General features: G+C 38.6%; 1 protein-coding gene across 1 annotated transcript in view; it reads right to left on the reverse strand.

Moving 5' to 3' along the window:
* LOC137603293 (uncharacterized) overlaps positions 1-14,980 on the reverse strand; it is a 54,019-nt gene extending 39,039 nt beyond the window's left edge. Inside the window, exon 1 of the mRNA XM_068326553.1 lies at positions 14,766-14,980. Coding sequence (XP_068182654.1) covers positions 14,766-14,876 — 111 coding nt within the window. The 5' untranslated portion in view covers positions 14,877-14,980. The remainder of the gene's footprint in view (positions 1-14,765) is intronic.
* Positions 14,981-23,818: the final 8,838 nt, after the last annotated feature.

Consider the following 23,818-nt stretch of genomic DNA (forward strand, 5'->3'; position numbering starts at 1 on the left):
TGATTTAGAAAAGAGGGGTCACTCTAATCAATGCAATCTGCTCGTCTGCTTTGTCATTAGAGCCTGAGTGGCAAAATATCTGACTATCTTTTCTTTCCTCTTAGAAGTACCACTGAGGGAGAATTACTGGTTTGATCTCAGGTATTAACAGCGGTCCACACTGCCGACGTGACCCTGAGCAAGGGCATCTATATGTCATCTGTGTTTGTGTTGTCCACTCTGCTCAGAGGATTTGTAGAAAACGTCAGCAAACAAGTGCTCCACGGAGATAACTCAGGTAGTGGATCATCGGACCCTTGTATCCACTGATGAAGGCTCAGTGGATACTAGACGTCAGACGTGTTATTTTATCTTTTATTTGACTTACTTGGTCTCTGATATTGTGTGACTAGATTAGTTGTACTCATGATAATAGCTAAAAGGTATAGTATCTTCAAACTGAGACAAACTGACTGACATAGAACTGACATCTATGATTTTTTTATGCAGGCGTTGTGTTTCTGTAATTCTGGTAAGACTTGTTTTCTTTACGATGCTATGAAGGACTCACTGCTACAAGTATTAGTAAGGGTGCAAATGAACTCTGAAAAAGTGGAGTCATTTCACAGGAATTAAAGCAAAATTGAATTTTCTTTCTAAGTTGCAAAAATGCCTCATACTCAATTTGCTCTATTTAGAAAGTAAATTATCATAAAACACAAAGATATGAAAGTGACACATGATATTATCATGCAAACTATCATACTCAAGTATTGCAGTTCAATGAAGGGAATACTAATGCAGAGGAACATACACACTCAGTAACATAAAACAGCATGTATATGAAGGTATCTAGGAACAGATGAGAATAAGATGAGAATGATGATTAAAAATGTGTGTGTGCACACACACAAGCGTGTGTGTGTGTCCCCTGGGCCGTCATGACCAGATGCCTCTCTTTTGCCCATCATGCTTTGCTCCACTACTCTTTCAACTTCATCAAGCACTCTATTGCACCCACGGGCACAGGTTTGTAAAAGCCCTAATCAAATACATGATGTAGTCAAGCCAGGACTTTAAAAGCATGTCCCACGATGTTTAAAAAGATGAAAACCAGAGACGTCTCCTTATTCGACAAGCAAAAGTCTGAGTATATTTTGTATATTTAGTTACATTTTCTCGGTACTCATCAAATCTTACTTCAATGTTCTCAGCTTAATTTCCAGCCCCACTAATTGAATTTTATTATGATGGGAGTGTTAGCATCTCTTTCTGACCTCCAGGTGTCGGAAGTCTGAAATGTTCCCTCGAGTATCGACGAGAATGTTTAAGGATTTATCTCATTTACCTGTGGCTGCGAGAACATGAGGTTCACACAATGGCAGGAGTGAATACTCTCCCTGTTCACGCACTCAGTCTCGCTTCATCTCTCTCTCTATCTCTCACTCACACTGCAGAGTCGCCTCCAGTCAAGCGTGTCTTATTGGCCTTCTGTTTCACTTCCTATTCAGCTCAGTGTGTGTGTTCTCAGTGTGAGGGTGTGAGGGATCCAGATGGAGATGGGTTTATAATCACAGGACAGTTGTTGTTTTTATTATTATTTTATAGTTGTTTTTACTGCTCACTAAACTGAGGAGGGTGGAGAGGAAAATGAATGAAAAAATGAGGAAAGGGAGAGGAAAAGAAAAGCTCAGGGAAAGGAATTGAGAAGCTATTCCAAATAGAGACAGAGGGAGAGAGAAAGAGAGAGTGATAGAGAGAAGGGGCCATGTAAAGACGTGTCCCCACTGTGCAGTCCAGCCCAGTTCATCTGATGCTGAATGGATGATTTAAAATACTGCAGACTATTGATTGGCCAGGCAGAATTGAAACAAGCATCTCAATGCTTGCCCTTTAACGCAGGATTTCCCCAGATTGTTTCCTTCATCAATCTTTTGTCTTGCATCCGTTTTCGAACAAAGCTTGTGTCCTGTCGCCATAAATAAAGAACACAAACAACCTGATGTCCTCCGTACGAGTGTGTATCAAGAGCAAGCAGTAGAACGGTGACGGCAAATGTAAGCACAGGAGAGAAAAGGTTAGCGTTGAGCTACAGTATAGGTTACAACATGTCAGTTAATAAATGCTGCAGCCTCTGTAGACAGAGAAATGTCACATCTGTTGTATCCCAACTGCTGGAAAAAGTGAAATGTGTAAGCCTTGAAGCCTCAGTAACAACCCCACTACATTTAAGAGCGCTGCCTGCAGAGCAAATCAAAACAGAGCTGGTCTTTCGGTACTTATGGACCCAGGTCTCGAAGCATTATAAACCAAGTGTTTGAGTAGAGAGAAAAAAATAAAGGAGAAAAGAGAGATTGGAGGAGCAACAAACTTGGATGAAGAGAAGAGATGGGGAAGAGGGAAAAAAGTGGAATAAAAGTCAGGAGAGAAGCGAAGAAGCGAAGACAAGAGCATCTGATAGGTCAAAAGAGACAAATGAATGGAAGACGGAATAGAGGAAGAAAAGGTCTTTTTAAAGGAGGAGAGATAAGGGTTACAAAAAGAGAGAAGGAGACAAGAGGCAAGAGATATAAAGTGGACTGCAACAAATGGTGAGATGAGGAAAAGAGGAGAAGAAACAGGGATGCAAAGAGGAAACAAAGGAAGAAGCAGAGAAGGAGGAGAAGAAAGAGGAGAGGAGTAAAAGGATGGAAGGACAAGTAGCGAGTAGCGAAACGGCTTGTAAAACAAGATGAATAGAGAAGAGGGGTCAAAGGAAACAAAGAGGGGTTGAAAAAAGAAAGGGGAGGCACAAAGAGCAGAGGAGTAACTAGAAGGGGAACAGACAAGTAGAAGGCAAATAACGATGTCCTGTTGAGTGGAATGAAGGAGATGAGAGGAGAGGAGAGGATGGAGTAAAATGAGAGAAGAGGTTGGAATGGAGGATAAGTGCAAATTTTGGTTTTTTATACAGGGGAATTACTGCTTTTAGTTTTTAAAGTGGCTGAAATACTTTTTTATTCTACTGACAGAAAACTGAGGAAGGTAGAAGGAAGAAAAATGACCCAAAGTCATCTTCGGTTACCTTAAAATTACAACACTGCGTTGCCACAGAGACAGGACTAACAACTAAACTAAGTATTAAACATAACACAAAATTAAAGGGCAATTCAGCTATTTCACAGTGATTATTTTGTTTTTTTCATGGGTCTGACAAATGGTGTTTTCCATCATTGACCTCTTGCTTCAGTGTGGCCACGGATCAACAACCCATTTTAACACTTTATTTGGAGGGCCTGTTGAGTAAAAATGCTGAAACGAGGAGAGGAAAATGAGTGAGGACAAAAAAGAAAGCAATCAAGTGAAAAACTCCAAATGTTGAGAGGAGAGGGAATGTGTTTTCGGAGAGGAGCAGAGGAGAGAGGACAAAAGATGATGGTAGGTGAACACAAGAGGATGGGAAAAAAACAACAGTTGCAAACTTCACGTATCAACAAAAGTTTCTCTGTGCGCGTTTCATCATTTCTTACTTACTTTTCTCCATCTGTTTTCATTTTCTCTGTCACTTTATCTCTCTGCCTCCTTCTCTCCATACCTCCCACCACATTTGCAGGGTTCATCTAAGTCGCGTTGACGCCCACTCACGTCCAACATGCTACCTCAGTTTCCATGGTAATTGAGTAACGACCATGCTACATAAATATATACTTTAACATTCAGCAATCCACAACTCATTAAGAACATCTTTGGATGAAAAACAAAGCTCTCTGGGTGTTTTTCTTCTTAAAGGGCTACTCGACAGTACGTTTGCAATCCTAGGGTTTGCCTGATTTCATTGAGTGTTTGTTTCCAGAGCTTTGTTAGGTCATCAGGATGTAAAATTGACACCACCAAGCGTGACATGATGGTAAATGTAACCCAGGGGGGATTTCAAGAGAACAAGGGAATGTTTTCTATTTCACGACTGATGACAGACTCAGAACAAGGCTCATTTGGGTATAAAAGCTCTTACACTGTGATCATCCAGCTGTCTGTGAAGCATCCATAACAAACAAGATATAATTGCAGCTACTTACAGGATGACAGGTGAGGGCCGTTTCTGCTCTTTTAAGCTCTACGTAAGTCCTGAAAATATTTTGATGACTGCTAACAGTAGGAAACTCATCCTGCTTGACCAACAGAGAAGCGCTTCCTCTACTTCTAGCTTGTCTTTCTCAATGGCTTTTCAAATGGATGTTTTTATTGATTTTTCTGTATTCTTTGTACTCATGAAGGTCTTCTACATCATTTGACTTATCCTCAATTCTGAGCTAGAAATATGGTATTTATCAAGCACAGATCACCTTTGTTTCAAAAAGTAACTATTACACAGTCTGCTTTCATGTGTTTTTTGCCATCTTTATAGAAAAACAGATGCTAAAGTTGCAAGCTTTTATCAATTGCTGTTATGTTAATGTTATTTTGTTGATTTTGTATCATTTTTTTCATTTCTAGGGTATCAATTTCTAATTGTGTTTAGTCTGCTTTAAAATGGATGGATTTGTAAATACTTTAAATGACTGTGTGTTTACACGCTGGATAAACTAATTCTTTCAGCATTTAACTGCATCATGTCTTTGCAATTGGTTTGTTATCAAAGCCTAAAAGGAGTTGGATGTAAGTGGAGAGTATCTGGACTCAGAAGTGGCATTTGGATTTTGCAGAGATTAATCTGTGAAGATTTTACGGAGCAGAGGCTTGTGAATTTCACAAAACATGTTTTCCCGAAGTTGAGCTATCCTGAAGCAGCTCATTATGCCTGGTTTTGCAAGCTGAAACATGTCGACGCGTCTATTAATATTCATTAAACTGATACTTTTACTTGACTAAAAAACCTTTTTCAAACCTTTTGAAAATATATTTTTGGTGCTGCAATTTCTGAATCTTCCTTATTTTGAAGCAATATTATCTGTCCTTTGCCTTCATGTGACGTGGTGACGGTTTGTTAGAGACACTAAGATAATTTGAGTCAATGCTCGACATTTATTTTATGTTTCGATAGTTTTGTAAGCAATGTAGAAAATCTTGATAGTTTCTCAGGCTGTAATACATTTAAAGGGTTGCGTTAAACTGTATAATACATCTTTTGTCTATATACAAATGGAGCAATATTGGAAGCAGATGTCATGACTAATTCTGAAAGAGTGGAAGTCCCTGAGAGGATTTTCAAGTGTGGAAGATAATAAGTAAAAAGCTTGTTGTTACATCTCAATACCTTTAATTGATGAGAAAAACACGTTTTAAAGGAACATCTGGACAGAATCTTGGACTGCACTGACGTGGAAAGTCAGTAAAATGCATCCTTTTTGCTTTCTATAATGATTAGTCTTAACAAATTCTTACTCTAATGTGACATTTAATCCTGTACATAATATATTACAAAACATATAACAATATACAGTAATGACTTTCAAAATAATTGACTGCCCCTTATTGAATGATTATTTCAACACCTGAACTATCTAAATGGAATAAAATATATTTTTTGCTCAGCTTTTAAACTTCTTGCTGTCCCACGTGCACAAGAAACAACTCCATGGTTCAGCCAAGGAGAATGTGCAACAAATTCATACACATACACACACACACACACACACACACACACACACACACACACACACACACACACACACACACTGGTGTATCGAACAGACACCCTCATGTATGCACTCATACACTCTCCATTTGCAGCAGATGGGTCCACAGTCATAGATGAAGATGTTTCACACGTCAATGAAGCGCAACATGTACCCACAACTAATGAATAAGCACACACACACACACTCACATGTAAGTCACAGCCACTGAACACACACGTGTGCACACATCGCTTGAATCCAAACACACCGAGATGCCACTCACAACTGTTAACACACACACACACACATGCACATGCACGTGCATGCACAGTAACTTGGTTGGGCAAAGGCACACGCCTGCACAGTGTGTCCTCATTGGTGTTAATTTATGCAGTGTGGAGCCATGTTGATGGCGAATTCGCTCGAACGTCAAGACTCTCTCACACACACACATCTGCGTTGTCAGATATTTTTGACAAGCCCTAAATCCTTTTGACTGGCCAAACTTAAATAATAATCTGACAGTTGATGAACCCAAACCTTTTTGAGGCCAGTGTGTTGATTAGTGTTCTGTGTCCTGTCTCACAACTCATGCGTATATAAGTATAATCATCGACTCGCCGCCACCACCCAAACAAATTATTTATTCCAATTTGCAGAAGCTGATGGACATTTCCCGCCATTGCCACTTGTCCCTGTAGGCCACATACCTTGTGAAATATGTTGAGCAGCATGGGATCTCAAGTGTATTCTGTGTTGCACTGAAAGGTCAGAACTTTCTTTAACAAATACCATTGGTTAATTATGTTTCTTTTTTTAGAAACAACACAGAGAGTGCTCCAACAGAAACTTCTTTTTTTTAATTTCGAATAGAGTACAGGATTTATCAGAAGGCATCTCAATCCAACAGTTTCACAGTATAAACCTGGGCTGTGTGTGATTTTATTGAATGTGTAAAAGAATATAGAGTATAATTATAATTCAATCCTATTTGTATGAGAATGTAAAGAGATTTATAATATGATTGAAGTACAGTAACACATCATGTACCCACAACTAATGAATAAGCACTCTCACATGTGATGTTGCTTTAATGATTTCTGACAGCATTTAATGGTTAATGCTAATTTCTGGCTTCTTTACACGTCCAAAAACATGAAGCTTAGGTGAATTGTCTGTAGGTGCGAGTGTGAGCGTGTTTGTGCTGGCAATGTGCTGATGTCTTGTCCAGGTTATACCCCGCCCTTCGCCCATAGTCAGCTAGGATAGGCTCCAGAAAATCCGTGAGATGATCGCAATTGTTTCATCTACAGAAAAATTATGGATAGATTCTGCAGTATATACAGTCATCTTAAGCCCAGACACATATTCAGTAAATCTTACTCATATGACAGAACAAAAACAGAAAAATATGAACTTACCTGCCGATAATATTGATTTTGCTTGGACAAAATGTCGTGAAATGACAATTAAATACAATAAACTGTCAAAATCAAGCGAATTTAAAAAGAAGTAAAATGTTTGCAGTAGACTCACTATGCAGTAAAATATTATGAAACTCAAGCAGTCATGTTCCAGGTAGAACAGCAGGGACCACCCACAAAGAATTTGGTATGCACACATACCAGCCCAAGCTGGTCAGGGCCTGATCCCAGACTCCCACTCTCTGAAACTCCTCTGCACACACTTTCACACACATGCAGATGCACATGCATTAGCAGGTGAGAGGCAGTAGGTTAGTGCTGTATTGTCATGGGTGTTATTAGTTCTGATCTCAAATAGCTGTTAGCACATAGAGGGAATATAGCACCATTGCCCTGCAGCTCAAGGACATTATTACTTCTACAAGACAATCGGCACCACCTGTGGTTTGAAAATACTAAAAACAGACTTCTGATGAAGAAAAATAAACTGACTGCAGTTAAGTAGCACCTTCTTTTACTGCTGGAGGGTTCAGATTTTTGAGTCAGGGGCTGTAAAACAAAATGATTCCTCGAGAGCAGCTTCAAACATCCGGCACAGTGATGATCCAAAACCAATTGCTTAAAAATATTACTCCCTAGAGAATATTATATGCGCAGAAGGAATTTGATGTCAACTTTTTGAGCCAAGTAGGGTGCAGAAAATTAGTTCTATTTAACTTACTTGGAATCAAGGTTTCTATAGCAACACAACTCTGGCTTCAGTGATATCGGGAAAGGTGTTAAATATTCCCTGACAGCTGGTGGGCTATCATGAATTAATGTCACCACAGAGTCAATCTGAACTACCTGATTAACAAAAACACACATACAACACAACACAAGACAAGACACACACACACACACACACACACACACACACACACACACACACACACACACACACACACACAAAGAAAAGTAGATAACCGAGGCACACATACATGAATGTTACCTCAGTGATAATAATAATAAAAGACTTTGGACCTTTCAGAGTGGGAAGAAGATAAGCCTTGTTGACTGCATGAATAGTGCCACAGAGAGGCGAAGGCACCATGCCCACATATCTCTGGCACATTCAAGTAATTAAGGTGCATGAAAAAAAACATTTGATTCAGGATATTAGAATGATTTATTTTTCTTTAAAGATGAGAGAGGAGGATGATATCAGCATGCACTGCTGGCTTGCTACAACAGCAGAATGCTCCTCAGTCCACCAAACAAAATCCCAGAATGGTTGAAAACTGCAGTTAAAATTCAACTGAGAAACAGAAAAGATTGTGTTAAATTGGATGTGATATTTTCTATTTGTTCTCCACATACTATAGTTGATTTTAAGGCTGTTTCCTGAAGGTGCAGTTCACAGGTCAAGAAAAAAATGTCAAGGAAACTAAGAATTAAAACTTTACAGATATTCATGCTAAGAAAATGTGAATATTTACAGTGTAAATGTCCTGTACTGTAACATTCCTCCAATCAGACCATATAACATTTTAATCACAATTATATTGCTTTAGAATGCTCCTGTAATTGCACTTCTCGTGTTACCAATCATTCAGAACAAATACAGAAGGGACAATGTGGTTAAAGCATTTTTTTTCCAACAGTTTTATGTGAGTGAATCATTTAGGGACTGCAGACCTGAGCTGAGCATTCCCTTCAAATGTTCCCTGTCTCAAAAATTCCCGATTATATGGAATGTTTATACTTAGAATCCTTCAGTATGGAAACACACATTTACAGCTAGCATTGGCCCATAACTTGTATCTGGAAATAATCTGGTCATAAAGAGTTTGCAAATTCACCACACAATGCAATGGCTTGTTGTTTCTATTCATAATTTCTCGCTCCGAAAAAAGTTTCTTGAAAATTTGAAGTCAACTTATTGAATTACATTTTCTGGATTGATGCCAAAATTTAGTGGGACAACTGGGTTTCATGACAGACTATAAAGTAGTTTGTAAATCTACTAACAGACCGGCAAACAAACAAACAGACAAACAAAACAGTGTTGGATCCTTGAGGTAAGAAAACCCAAAAATATCATGTTATAAAAAGCTTCCAGAGCATCTGTTAAATGAGATTGTTTACAAGGTTAAGAATTGACTTTGCATTCCTATGTTATTTTCCAACAGCAAATTTCATTTATAGTTTGTGCTTTTCATTCATATTAATTTCATCCATCATTTTAGTGTGTGTTCTTATGTATCTACTTTATAGTGAGTTCACATCAGAAGATTACCAGGATGCCTCCTGTCCAGATAGCACAGACGATAAAGAGTATATTAGTAGTAAATCGGGATTTAAAAATAAACAGTAGTTTGGTGATATAGATCAGAGCAAATTGGAAAACATAAACTGCAGGTGCTGTACTGGTCATTATCGGCACTTCAGTGCTGTGAAACTGGAGCACAGGGTTTTGATCCCCCATAACAGCATCATTAAATCCTTCAGTGAACCCTCATGGATGGGGCACCATCAAGTGTACCTGCAGGGCATAATTATGCACGTCACTGTCATGATAGGTGTGATGTTAATTGCTTCAGATAATCGTTCAGCATTGCAAAATGAAAAACATGAAACATAGTTTGGGTTGTGTAATCCAGCAGAGGGAACACAAGAAAGTTATACCCAACATGATTTTTATGTATATTTTTCTGTGTCAAATTTCCTTCAAGTTCCAGATGTTGCGTGGTTTTTGTGTTGCAATTAGTTGCCGTCTGCTGTTTGTCCAAAGTGACCTGAAATAATCATTCAACCTTAGCTACAACAAGAGCTGGATGTCATCACGTAGTGGAACTGCGATGCCTCCCACACACACAATCAACAATATGCTCGGCGGCGCAGCTTAAGTGTGAAGCAATACTTGCCATATCAGTCTCCATCTAAACAACATTACTATGCAACGGTAATGCAATGATAAAAATATGTTAATGTTAATGGTAAGCATGATTTTTAAAAGCCTCAATGATCTGGTCATTGATTTCAATAGAATAGAATACTAAATGAAAAACAGTTGTTGCTCTGAACAGGAAGAAAACACATTCACTTTTATCTTATTTGAACTCATGGAGCCAAATCTATTAAAGGTCATTTGAGTTGTTTTGCCTTTTTTTGGGCATGACTGAGAAGAAAGAAAACCATCCATGCATAAACGTGGGACTGAACTTGAGTCATTAGAGTTAAAAAGGAAACTGTAGATACTCATCCAACCCACTGATCTCCAAACTCTCCCTTAACTCTGTTATGGCTTTGGTTTCTCTCTCAAGCAATTCTTTGTGCTGCAGCAAATACATCCTCTCATGTATGAGCACAGAGCATGTTATTTGAATTTTTAAGGCATGATCGTTTCATGCTGTTTCATCAGACCTGCCTACACTGAAGAACCTTCGAGATAAAATTAACTCAGGAATATGAAGATCCAGAGAGAATAATGTTAATCATGTGCGGTTGTTGCCTATTATTAAATGTCTTGGTATCTTGTTCTATTCCTGGATTGTGTTTATGTGACAGAGTTGGTTAATTAAGAAATAATGAAATAACAATTATTTATGGTACTGTGTTAACACTGGAAAAACTACAGTTTTCCTGAGTTTGATATCGTTCTCTCATTAAAAAAGCTACAACAACATAATGGTGCTATAATTGATGGATCCGTTTATATATTCAACACAGCTTGTTATTTAACATGTTAGAAAACAGCATCTATATTTAACTTTTCTTGACAGCCTTTAATGAGACAAGAATGGAAATATGAAGTATGAAAGAACCAAGTCACATCTGATAGATAAACCTAAGAAAATAGATAATCCTCTGTCAAAGAAATTCCAGCTGTGCATCAATTAAACCAAAACATTCATTAAAAATTGCATGAAAGACTTCTTTTAGCTTCAGTAATAATCACACATATCTAAAGAGGTTGATGTGTTAATGGGACAATAAAGTGTCAAGTTGGGAGATGTGTGCTTGTACCCCGTTTCATCACAGGCAGTAGTATTTATCCGTTATTGATGGTGCATAGGAGATGAATGACATGTTTCTATTTAGACATGCTGTACTATAATGAAGCCAAAGTGAGTTCCCACACATTAATAAGGCTATAAATAAGAGCAGCTTTTAATAATGTCATAACACTAAGAAAGAAAGTGATCCGTAACGACGCATTGCAGTTCTACGTACATTACAATTAAAATATTTTACTTGGATTTATGTATTATATCTAACTACTCTTCATTTAGTTTTAATTATTATTCTGTTTTTGGTTTTTCCTTATTTTTCCTCACTTTTATACCTTTGATTTTCTGTTTTTAACTTTCTATTGATTTTCTTTCCTTTTTTCTGTCTTTTTTGACCCTTTGCATGTTGTTTCTTCACTGGAAAGCACTTTAAGCTGTGTTTCTTGTACAAAATGTATCTTACATAAACATTATGTATTATTAATAATTAACCTCAACCTTTTCCAAACCCAAGCCGTGTCTTTTATTAATGCCTCACAGCAATCTTTGACCGGGAAATTGCAACTCTGTGATAAACGCTACAAAATTACGACATGCCATTAGTCAGCCTTCTGTCCTTTCTGCAACACTGTAGCATCCCAGAAGTTTTATCAGTGTAGGTACGCACTCATCCAGTTCGAGCTACATATGAGACGTTAAAGTGGGACCACACCAACAGTTATAAAAAATAAAAGCATCAGTCTCCTAAAACATCTGGAGAAAGAGACGGTCATCAAACAATCCCTTTACCATTCCAACCACAGAAGCGGTTAGAACAGTAAGGAGAAATCTACAAGACCAAACACTACCAAACAGAACTTTTTTCTCCCTGGATGACATTTGTGCTGTTTAACAACCAAGACTTACAATACAGAGAAAACTACTACAGCCAGAAACATGGTTGTGCCATAGTAGCTTATTTGTATATGAAAGAAATGGAAAGCGAGGTCTGCCCTCTTTCACAGGGACAGCACCCAGCCATTGGTTCCCCCAGGCCCAAAGTATCCCCAACAAGACAGAAGCAAAGGCCAAGCAGCAGAAACACATTCACAACACTCTTTAAGACACGTGGCTATCCAAACTGGACATTTGTCAAGACCAACAAATCAGGCAAGAAGGGGAACAGTTAGAAAGGTGGCAGAATGCATTGGAGATAGAAACCAAGATAGCCGAAGTAAAACAGAATATTTATGCATAAATGAGAGGAATGGAGAAGGAAGACAGAGGCTACAGAGAAACAAAATAGTGAAAGTGGAGGACTTTAAATACTTGGGGTCAACAGTCCAGAGCAACGCTGAGTGGTAAGAAGGTAAAGAAATGGATCCAAGCAGGTTGGAACAGGTGGAGGAAAGTGTAACATGTCTTAAGTGACAGAAGAGTCTCTGCTAGAATGAAGGGCATACTTTGATGGTTTGGACATGTGCAGAGGAGAGATCATGAATATATTGGTAACAGGGTATTGTGGATCGAGCTACCAGGCTAGAGGGCAAGAGGAAAACCAAAGAGAAGGTCAATGGATGCAGTGAGGGAAGACATGAGGGCAGTTGCTGTTAGAGAGGAGGATGGAGAAGATAGGCTGACATGGAAAAGGATTACTGGTGACTCCTAACAGGAAAAGCTGAAAGGAAAAGAACAAATCTAACAAGAAGAACAAGAACGAACAGGAGAGAGTGGACAAATGGAAACCTGTCGTTATCGCCCACATTTATGGTGCGAAAAATTCAAGAGGATTTTCAGTAAACACAAGATTCCGACACATTTCAAACTTGGTAACACATTAAAACAGAAGCTGGTCTGCCCTAAGGACAAGACTCCACGACACAAACAGAACAATGTAGTCTGTGCTGTCCAGGGAAATGAGGAATGCAGTGACTCGTACATTGGGAGGACCAAACAACCACTCCAGAAGTGTATGTCTCAACACAGGAGAACTCCACAGGACTAGATCCAGCAGCGCACCTGCACCTGAAAGACACAGGTCACTCCTTTGAGGACAGTCATGTCCAGGATTTAGCCAGGGTAGACAAACGGTTTGAGAAAGGAGTTAAAAAAGCTATTTTGGTCAAAGTGTAGAAACCATTTCTGAAGAGAGGACATCTTTCAGCCACCTATAATGCAACAATGACCTCCAACCCCAGAAATCACCACAACCATTCACACCTAGTTGAATAGATTAGCTATTCATTTTAATAGATTATCTATTCATTTCATGACTGAAAAGATATGAGTGCTTCATGTTGAGTCATTGATATGTGTTCCATTTTCTTTTCTTTTTTTGTTATTCAATAACTTTGATAAAAACAGCACCGACTGAGGACTGCAGAACACTTGACTGCAGCTGCAGGCTCTACTGTGTGCTTTCTAGTTGATTGCAGGCCAAGTCAGGTGCATTGTTGATTTAATGCAGGCCAGTCACTCACACAGACTTATAGCCCTATCAGTCCATCATGACATGTCATCATCAGTTATGATTTATGGCTTTTATTAGAGGTATTGGCACAAGAAGAAGTGAAATATGATCTGGCAGTAATATTGCAGGGCAGAACTTAGATATGTCATTCGGCTGCCTGTTTTAAATTATTACAATATTGATCCTTTACAATGATCAATATATGACCCTGATGATAATTGCTAACTTAAGGTAACATAAAGCTTTTAATTAATTTGAATAATATATTCATGTAATGTTAAGTTTACTTTTAAAAGCACCAATACCTTTGGAGTAATGAGCCTACTGTAGCACTGCCCTTTAACAGTTCATCTGATTTCTCCGTTTGAAGCCGGTAGGAATTTTTTGGTGTGCCTGTACAAGTTCTTGCTGTAATTACGTTTGCCTGTTATGTTCAGTGAAAGTAAAGGGGGAATGAGCTACAAGGTTTAACAGGAGATTTAAAGAAAAAGAAAAGAGGGCTTTGGCTCATTTGGCCAGCTCAAATCTTTGCTCACAGCTCCAGGGATACATAGGACAGTTATTTCTAAGAACTCGTCTTCATTAATATTTTTAATTCAGATTTTATTGAGATGGACTTGCATTTTTAATTTGTCACCATACTGTTAAAGTTTTTGAACTGTATTTTGACCTTAAAATAAGCTGCTTTTTGAGAGAATGTGGAGGACGGTGTATGAATTATTTCAAATCTACCCCTGTAAAAATCCACAACATAAGAGTCACGTCAAACCAAAGATAAACGCTTATGCAAAAACAAATGACCCCCCCTGATTTCCAACTGCCCTCAAATCCTGAACACTTAAAAGGAAGAAAACAAAAACACGTTTGAGTAAGGACATAAAGTCAGAGGAGGTCTTAGTGCATGAGTGGGAACTTCCCCACCCCCTTCTGCATCTTTATGCCTGCAATACCAAGTCACTTAACCTAATGGAAGTGGCAATTAATTAACTACACAAACACAATGATTACGGGACCTGACAATCAAGCGAATGGGAACAGTTTAAGTAACGCTGATCTGGAGGTAAATACTTTCTGTTTTTTCCATCGGTGCAGAAACTAAAATAGAAACGCACATGCACTCCTGGATTAGACTGGATTTATGTCAATTAAATGTAAGTAGATTTAAAACTGAAATTACCGGTAGTCTTCACAAGTCATGCTCTAATCCTGCAGTGTGAAAATAAGAGGACACTTTAATTTTTTCCAACTAAATGCGCTTCAGTTTGGCTTGTTCCTTTATCACAGGTAGAGGGAAGTTGTGTAGCCATCAGATTAGAGGACTTACCGTGCTTCTTTGGCCGTTGGTTCCTATTGGTCCTCGGAAAACCCCTTTGATGTTCCTCAGCTGTCCATCACGCAGGTGGGTGGAACTGATAACAATGTAGTAACACGCCATTGGTTTTGGCTGGATTTCATTTACTTAAATTTTGTTCTATGATAGGAAACAAAAATTCTGCATCCTCTCCTCCTCCTCCTTCTTCTTCTGCTTGCTCAACTCTCTCCGGCTCTCCTCATTTCTTCTTTCCTCTTTTATAAAGTAGAGGAGGGATGGGGAAAAAAAAGAAAAGGAGGAGCAGATTCCCTCACACTCCCCTCCCACTGCTCTGATGTATTCCCTCTCTTCTACAAGTTTCTATCAGTGACTCTTTGACTCTGCCTCCTATCTGCTCTTCTCCCCATCAGCTTCTTTCTGTTTTTGAATATTTCACATTCTAGTCATCCTCTATTTCCAGTCTTGTCTTTCTCACTTGTTTCCTTTCAAAATCCCCTCAAGATTCCTCAAGCTCTTCTTCAAATATTTCTAAATCTTTTCCTCTCTGGCTGTTTCACTCCCATCTTTCTTTCATTAATCTTTCCTTTGTCATTGATCCCCTCCCCCTTTCTTTTTTTTTGCTGAGTCAGTTTTTTCCCCCGAAATCTCAGTCTCTCATTGATCAGCCTTTGCAGTTCCTCTAACTATCTCCCGTCTGCTTGCCTGGCTTTCTTCACTTCACAATCTCTCCAACCTCCTTTGGTTTTTCCCTCCCTCTTGGTCTCTGTATCTCTCTAAGTGGAGAGGAGGGACACTTTTTTCCCTCTCCTCTCACTCTCTCCCCATCTCATGTCTCTTTGTCCCTCTCTCTGCCTCCTTGTTAGTGTGGAGAAGAAGAAGAAGAAGAAGAAGAAGAACTCAGGGTTGTCCTCCCTCTGTCTTTCTCTGTCAGAGCCGGAGTGCAGCCTCCTCTTAGATGCTCCTCTCCCCTCCTCTGTTGCGCTGCATGTGTTGGCTCTCCTCCTTCCCTCTACCTCCCTCACTCTGCTGATCTCTTGCTCTGTGGCCAGCAGAGTGGTTTGCTCCTCAGTTACCCGCGGTTACCATCTGCCCTTTTAACGCATGGAGTGCTGACGCTTGCTCTCCTCCCTCTCCCTCTCCATGCCCTCCCTCCCTTTCTCCCTCCCGACATCGGTCTCTCTCTGCCTCTGCTCTTGCTCTCTTTCTTCTCTCTTTAATCATCCCCTTCTCTCGCTCCTTTTCTCTTACTCTCAAGTCAAGGGAGACAAGCTCCATCTACTGGTGAGCAGGAAACATAGTAAGGGAGAAGCAGGAGAAACAGCAGGAGGTATTCCAACCGTGTTGTCTGTGAGAAACTTATCTTATCAAGCAATCGCACAGTTAGATAACACACACACACACACACACACACACACACACACACACACACACACGGAGCTGGTTGTGATATAGGGTCTTGCTCAAGGGAATTGAAGCTGTGTGGATCAGATGTTTAAACCCTGGTTCAGGTTGGGTGTCAAAAAATGGATGGATGCTTTAACCCACAAATCGTCACTCGGTTATTGGCCCTATGACATCCGTACCCTGTTATTTAGGTTGTTTCTGTTTAGACATCAAAAATGGTCAATTCTGAGACAATTCCAGTATGAGATGGGTCCTTAAAAGAGTCATATCTACAGTCTGTGACTCCCGGACTTCCCCACTGACTGAAGACGAGGTTAGAGGCAGACGATGAGGCTTCTAGTTCTAATGTAAGAAGTCACAAATTAGAAGCAACTATTTCACCCCCATAGCCACCAAAGGAAATACTGGAGGAAATCCTGGAAATGATAAACGATCCTTTGAACATTCTGACACAGAAAGGGAGTTTTTCACTTTGACAAATATTAACTGTGATGAAGACCTATATCTGCCACAGCATCACAGTCTCAAGTGATCTGGAGTGCTGATGCTAATAAGACATCTGCAGAAAACACACTTTAAGCTTGCAGATATATAAATGAAATGAATGGCTAAAGTAAGCTACAAGCATCCTTTCTTTGATTCTATCTAGTATTATATTGTTTTGATACAGTGTGAACAGGAAACGGTCCTGCAGGAGAATCAGTGAAATCCATTTAAGAAAAATGAAGTGCATGCTTAAACTTGGTTATTCTTCATGGCACACATTACAATTTCAACCTGTTGCACCTCATTTTTGTTCTGAAGGAGAATATTAAAGTCTTTACGGGTCCAGTTTGTAGGGTTAATGGCATCAGCAGTGTGATATCAGGACACAACCATCTGAATGTCCTTGTACTCACCCTTACCTATGGTGGGGAGACAATTTTTGGTTCTGTCTATAGTGGGTTACGGTTAAAAAGAAAAGAAAAAAAAGCTGGTGCAACATGGACTTCATGGAACAGGATCTGCTCCTTCTGAAGATATATTACATGCCACACATTGGTTTTTTTGAGGACGAGATGCTTTATATTTGAAGTGTTTGATAACTGTGTTACTGGCTGCTGAGGTATTTATGATCCAAGCTTGTCTTGTTTGAGTTTGTAGTTCATTGAACATAAAAGCTTGAATAAATTACAGACAAACACAGTCCAAATCAACAACTCATGATGTGAAGAGAGAAAAATGAACAAACAAATCTCTGAAATGAACCAAATTGAAGTTAAAGGCTGGAGTCATTTCAAATCTCAAACGTTATGAGGAGCACAAGCGGTAAGACTTATTGTAAACAAAGTCACTAGTCAACCAGATATGCATTCAAACTGCATTAGCTGAGGTGAATATGAATGTCTGTGGATATAATGCACAGCAATAAACAACTGCAGTTTTGGAAAACAAATTAAAGCAGTAGGTCAAAGATTAACCCCCAAAAGGCTGATTTTAAAATATATGTATGTATATTTTACTTGTATGATGCTGTAAAATTGTGGCAATGAAGTGTACAGCCCATGTGCATCTCCTGTCATAAGTGAGCTTTCTTGGGGTCATATCACATTAGCAGATGTTCACAGTGAAGCTGAGTGATCCAGTCTGAAATGGCTGGGACCAGATTAGAGTGACTTAGCAGCTGATCTAAACCTGTGTTTCCACATCATGGCACAGCTCAGCTCCAGAGTTACTTTTCACTGGTGTCTCCCCTCAATATACTCGGTAGTCTCTGTCCACACCATCATCACCACCAACCTAGCAGTTATTTTCACAGTCTTTCACTCCACCTTTTTGTTTTTTTCAGATAAGCAGAATCTTTACTGAGCTGAAATTATGCAAAGTACCACTTACCAGGTACCATCCATGACTTCTGTCAAAGGGAAACTGAAAGAGTGCTGATCAAGACAAGAGCAGTGGTAACAGTATTAGGGGTCTACATGTGAAACAGTGGAAAGGATCTCAGAGATACCAGAACTTTACGTCTATCTCAATGGGAGGACAAGTAGATGATGATGCATCTATGGTTATGATCAGAAGCTGAACGGGGAAAAAAAGGGTAAATGAGGAATCACTAAAGACTGAAATACAGGCATATAATAAACTCTTCAGGTCCCTAAATATAAGCAGATATTTTGAGGAAGTCAAATTTTTCAGGTCAAAAGCTCAGGTGGATCACTGTTATCATCCACAAGAAATTGCAGTTTAGCTGTGGGAATCTGCTGCAGTCTCTGATCCACAAAGCCTTTGAGATTAAGGGCATAACAAGTTATTCTACCTTGGATTATGTATTTTCATTGCCCTCCAGATAATCTTTTCAATTTGCAGGAAGTTGAAATCTGTTTTTCTACCTTCACAGGGAAGGAAAAACATAAGCTGAGTTCAGAATAGATGAAGAGGTTGGACTTTTCATTTAATCATCCTTGTTACCTCCATCCACAGCAATTTCTCCATCATTTCTACTGCCTTTGCATGTAATATTGTCTCAGTTTAGTCAGTATATTTTTCCTGTAGAAAGGTTGGTTATTATTCCACTCCATTAGTCAGACCATTCGTAATTTTCTCTCATAATAACTACATCAAACTTTCATTTACAGCGAAATTCGGCTGTCTAAGATCTAAAAGAACCACGTAATGTCTTATCAGTATTTTCAAGCAGTGCAAAACTTTTTATTTAACTTGCCAATTATAAATTTTGCTCAATCTAACTTTTCCCCAAAAAAGTTTTATTGCCCATATTGTAGTTTTTTCTCAGTAACATTTGGCTCGACATACAAAAAAACAACTTTTGAAAAGCAAGACAGATAAATTATGGATTTATGTCCGTGTTAAAATAATGAGAGCATGTGTGATTGTTTCAGCTGCATAGAGATATTGCCCTTCCTTATTGACTATTTAAAATTCATACTTACTGATGATTAAAAACAAGCAAAACAAAATTGCTTGATGAAAGTTTTGACCTTTTGTAAGAAAGTGAGAGCCAGAACAAATAAAGCAGCTATTGACTTATTTATAAGCTCAAGCGCAGCAACATATGAATATATTTATAATGTGTAAAGCATACAACTGTGACAAGACCACAAGAGTCACATAACCTGGATCCATTTCTGTTTTGTTTTGTTTTTTAAATATAGAAAGCTGCATTTAGTAAGAATTTGCCAGACAATCACTGCATTCAATTGAGACATAAAACCATGTTTTGTTTATCTTTGTGCTTGGACATAAAGTCTCATCACTCCAAGTAAATTTGAACCTATTTCCAATAGCTTGTGCTTGCAGTGGCTTCTTCCTATGATCAGAGGTCAAAAACATCTACAGCTAACTGAACTAACAGCCTTAGCTACAACCAAAGATAGCAGTAAAGTCAACATCATTTGACAGTGAGCTGACAGTGAGTTATTATGCCTTTTTTGAAGCACAGGTTTACAACACTAGGTTAATTTATTACAAATGTTTTCCTCGAGATTGCATTACATTGTTCTTTAATATCTGAATATTACCATGTCTTTCAGATTAGAAACAATTATTTTCAAATAGGAAAACAGAACATCCATTAAAGATTTTGATAATTGGTATAGCAGAAAATTCTTCCTGTGGGACCATTCTTTTACTACAATTAGATTTTCACATGGTGTGATCACACATAGTAATTGAATAACACTCTCTATACATGTCAATTTTTCCTCATCTGTTAACAATTCACAGCTCTACCTTATGCTTACAGTTGTATATTTTTACCCAGAGTATAGACTTTCTAGTTGAAGCAAGACTACTTTGTGCATATTGTTTGCCAAAGACCTACAAAAAAATGAATGTGCCTCCTGATGATTGCACACTCAGCTGGACCTCCTTCAGTGAAAGTGCATGACCTTTTGCTAGAATGACAGCTTGCAACACTCCACTGCACAAACTCTACTGGAACTAAAAACAAATTAGCAACTTCGTCTTAAAGTGCAAAACCAGAAGCATTCAATTTACCCCTGTGTGTCCTGCTTCTATTCTTATTCTCATTATTTTTCTTATTCTTATTCTTATTCTTGTTGCTATTACTGCATCGTGCAGCACTGATGAGAATTACAGTAGGGTTTTTTTTATGACCTAGCAGGAAGTCTATGCCAAGTCAACAAAATACTGCTCCTCCATTCATCTGACACATTTAATACATAAGTCTTTGTTGTGTTTCTCTGTGTTGGCTGGTAGAAGGATTTTCCTTGACAGGATATTGTCAAGACCCCGAGAGTCTCTCTCTGAGGTTTAGAGACGGAATATTGTTGAGAAAATAACACATACAGTAAGAGGCTTATCTGATAAATTTCCTTCTACTTTGGGTCCTATGATCCAATACTGCAATAAGCTTAAAACCCTCCCATCGGCTTCACTAGATTAATTTTACTCAAATACATTCTGACTTATACTCCTGGTTCATTTCTTCTGATGCTTTATGCATGTATTGGTGTGTTTTATTTATATACATGTTTGCATTTATATTTACCATTACATTCCGTGATCTACGTTTAATCATCATACATTTTTTTTTAATCTATGCTTTGATGATGAGGGAATTAACAATATCTTTTGGGGATTGAATGTTGTGTGTTAAATTAATGCTTGTTTTATCAAACGATATATAACAAACATACACAAATGAAGGAAAAGGCCAGGCCAATTAATTTTCATTTTCTGGATATTACTAGAAGAAAACAAACAAATACAGAACATGTATTGTTCATTGTTTCTTGGATGTATTCTGAGTCTGAGCATGAATGGTTTTGAAAGGCCTTCATACTTGTTTTAGGAGGGGTCAAGAGATGTTCAAGTGGGTTGACATCTGGTGACGGTGAATGTTTTGCCAGTGATTTATTGATTTTTCTCTCAAAACAATCATTTGTTCTTTAATCCATGGTTTAAAACTAAATTAATAAAATGTCAGATTTATGCTGCAAATTGTACTGTGTGTCAAATACAAGATATGTGGATGGATGGATGGATGGATGGATGGATGGATGGATGGATGGATGGATGGATGGATGGATGGATGGATGGATGGATGGATGGATGGATGGATGGATGGATGGATGGATGGATGGATGGATGGATGGATGGATGGATGGATGGATAGATAGATAGATCGATCGATCGATCGATCGATCGATCGATCGATCGATCGATCGATAGATAGATAGATAGATAGATAGATAGATAGATAGATAGATAGATAGATAGATAGATAGATAGATAGATAGATAGATAGATAGATAGATAGATAGATAGATAGATAGATAGATAGATAGATAGATAGATAGATAGAAAACAGGTACTCCCTGTAGTTCATCACATACAATGAAAGCTATTGAAGCAGATAGTTCTGTAGTGCTTTTGGGAAATTATTCATCATTCTAGTTGTTAATATTCTCGTATTGGGTTCTGCACAGGCTGAGCTGGTGGTTGGACCTCCTGAGACCCTGCAGATGGGGCTGCTGGTGCCATACTGTGGGCCATCACATCCAGACGGTAAAATGCCACAAAAATGTCAGGGGAAGCCCAGTTGGCTTCAGAGCAGATACTCTTCAGTGATACACCATTGAACAACACCAAAGAAAAGGCCAAACTACTCAATCTGCACAGGCTTCAAGTGCTGCAGACTGCATATTGGCATTGTATCAAATTAGTCAGACACCCGGTTTCAGTATTATACTAGCCTGCTTTTCAAATTACGTATAAATATAACAAGCAGAGTTGTCAGTTCATTGAATGGCAGTGTTCACATATAGTGAAACACAAAGCTCCCAAATATTTTATTATTAACTGCAACAAATACGTGCTCTTTGCAACCAGTCTATGGCTTTAAAGGCATATTAAATAATCCATGACCTTTATAAGCCTACAAGGAATTGTGACCAAGTTGGCAGACTTCATCTCCCCCTCCAGTCTGTGGCACTGAACCAGCTTCCATCTCCCTCATTTTTCCCCAAGCAACACCAAGCTGCAGGTGACAAGAACTCCAAAATTTGTAGTTTCAGAAAGGGGACAAACAAGGTCCTTTGTGACAGCATAACTCTAGTCCATTATAGCTTTTTTTTGGGGGGGGGGGTATTAGGTCTGGATAAAAAATGCCAGAAAAATTGAACTAGGCCATTTATGAGAAAACAAGACACAGCTTCTTCTTAGGAAAGCTTATAGTTCTTTTACTTGTGTTTATAAGCTGCTTAGATTTTGCATTTATGTCTACACTTTATAAGGCTTTAAGTTCATTGCTTTCACTGACAAGAATTGGGAGCGATCATCCCTGTTTGGAATCTTTAGTTACCATTTATTATGAGGTAGATCTGAGTGTCAATGCTCAACCCATAATCAGGATCTGGGATTTGGTCAAAATGCATAGGAAGAGAGAATGGTAGAGACATGCAGAGCTGGAATTCAACCAGACTTAATGTATCAGTGAAATCTAAGTGTGGACTTCTATTTAGAAGGAAAATGGATCAGACAGAAAATCAAATTTTTTGTGGATAGCTCATAAATTAATGATTATTTAGACATTATTCCAAAAAGCAATACATTTCTAGGGTCAGGGAATTAGATGACTGTGGGCAATTTTCATGTTGAACAAAACACACATTCGTACATGTATGTCAGTTTCAGTGTAATGAGTTTTACACCAGACTCACCTCAGCTAATAGGTGTGTGTTGGCAAGTCCCTCACAAGGACAAAAAAAAAGAGAGTAGGGGTAGAAGGGGGAGGATCAGTCATTCACATTCATTGGTCTAGCAGGATACACCTCCAGTTTTCCTCCATCTACCCCATCATATCCATCAATGCCCACATACCTACATGCATCCTTTATGTTGGCATTGATACATCCACCAAATGGCAATGAAGTCATGCAGAAACGTATGCATGACGATTAAATGTCCATCAGGGGCTTGTGGATATATCTACCAAATTTGAACCCATATTTCAGGAAACTTCTAGGACTAGGTGCTTTCACACTTTACATTTTGAAGCCTAAAACTATTAAAAATCAACTCTAAAATGCACAGTAGCTCCAGTTATTCCAAACAAAAACTAAATTATGTTAATTTTGTGGCAGTAGCCCCAGTATCTTGCTTATTTTATGTCATTCTTTCAGATAGCCGTCCATAACCCAGAGCATGTGGTTTCCAGGTGGAAAGCAAAGTGTAGTTTAAAACAGATTACATACAGCTCAGTGCACACAGCATCTCCTCTATGGATTGAACTGTTAGCTCCAACATTGTGGACGGTAATCAATAACAATAACCATCTTTAAATGGTCTCAGCTGAGTGGAGAACAAACACACACATATAGACTGTTTTCATTTAAAGAGTGAAGATTAGGTTCTGATACTGCTTTGTGTGCTGTGTGCCTGCAGCATCAGCAGCTTGTCCCATCGGTGTTTGCTGATTACTGAGTGAGCCAACCGGACTCTCCTTCATTATCTGTGAAGCTAATTACAAGCTAACTATTTGACAGGAGCAAGGTTTGTGCATCTATGCAAAGATGTTAAATTGATAAGGACAATGCAGGAGACGGTAATCATTATAATCAATGCTGTATATATGTGTGTAAAAAAACCGACATCAAATAGTATCTGAGAAAAAAGTGGAAAGTCTTTAATTGGAA

The sequence above is a fragment of the Antennarius striatus genome, chromosome 11 (genome assembly GCF_040054535.1).
Source record: "Antennarius striatus isolate MH-2024 chromosome 11, ASM4005453v1, whole genome shotgun sequence".
Classification (NCBI taxonomy): Eukaryota; Metazoa; Chordata; class Actinopteri; order Lophiiformes; family Antennariidae; genus Antennarius; species Antennarius striatus.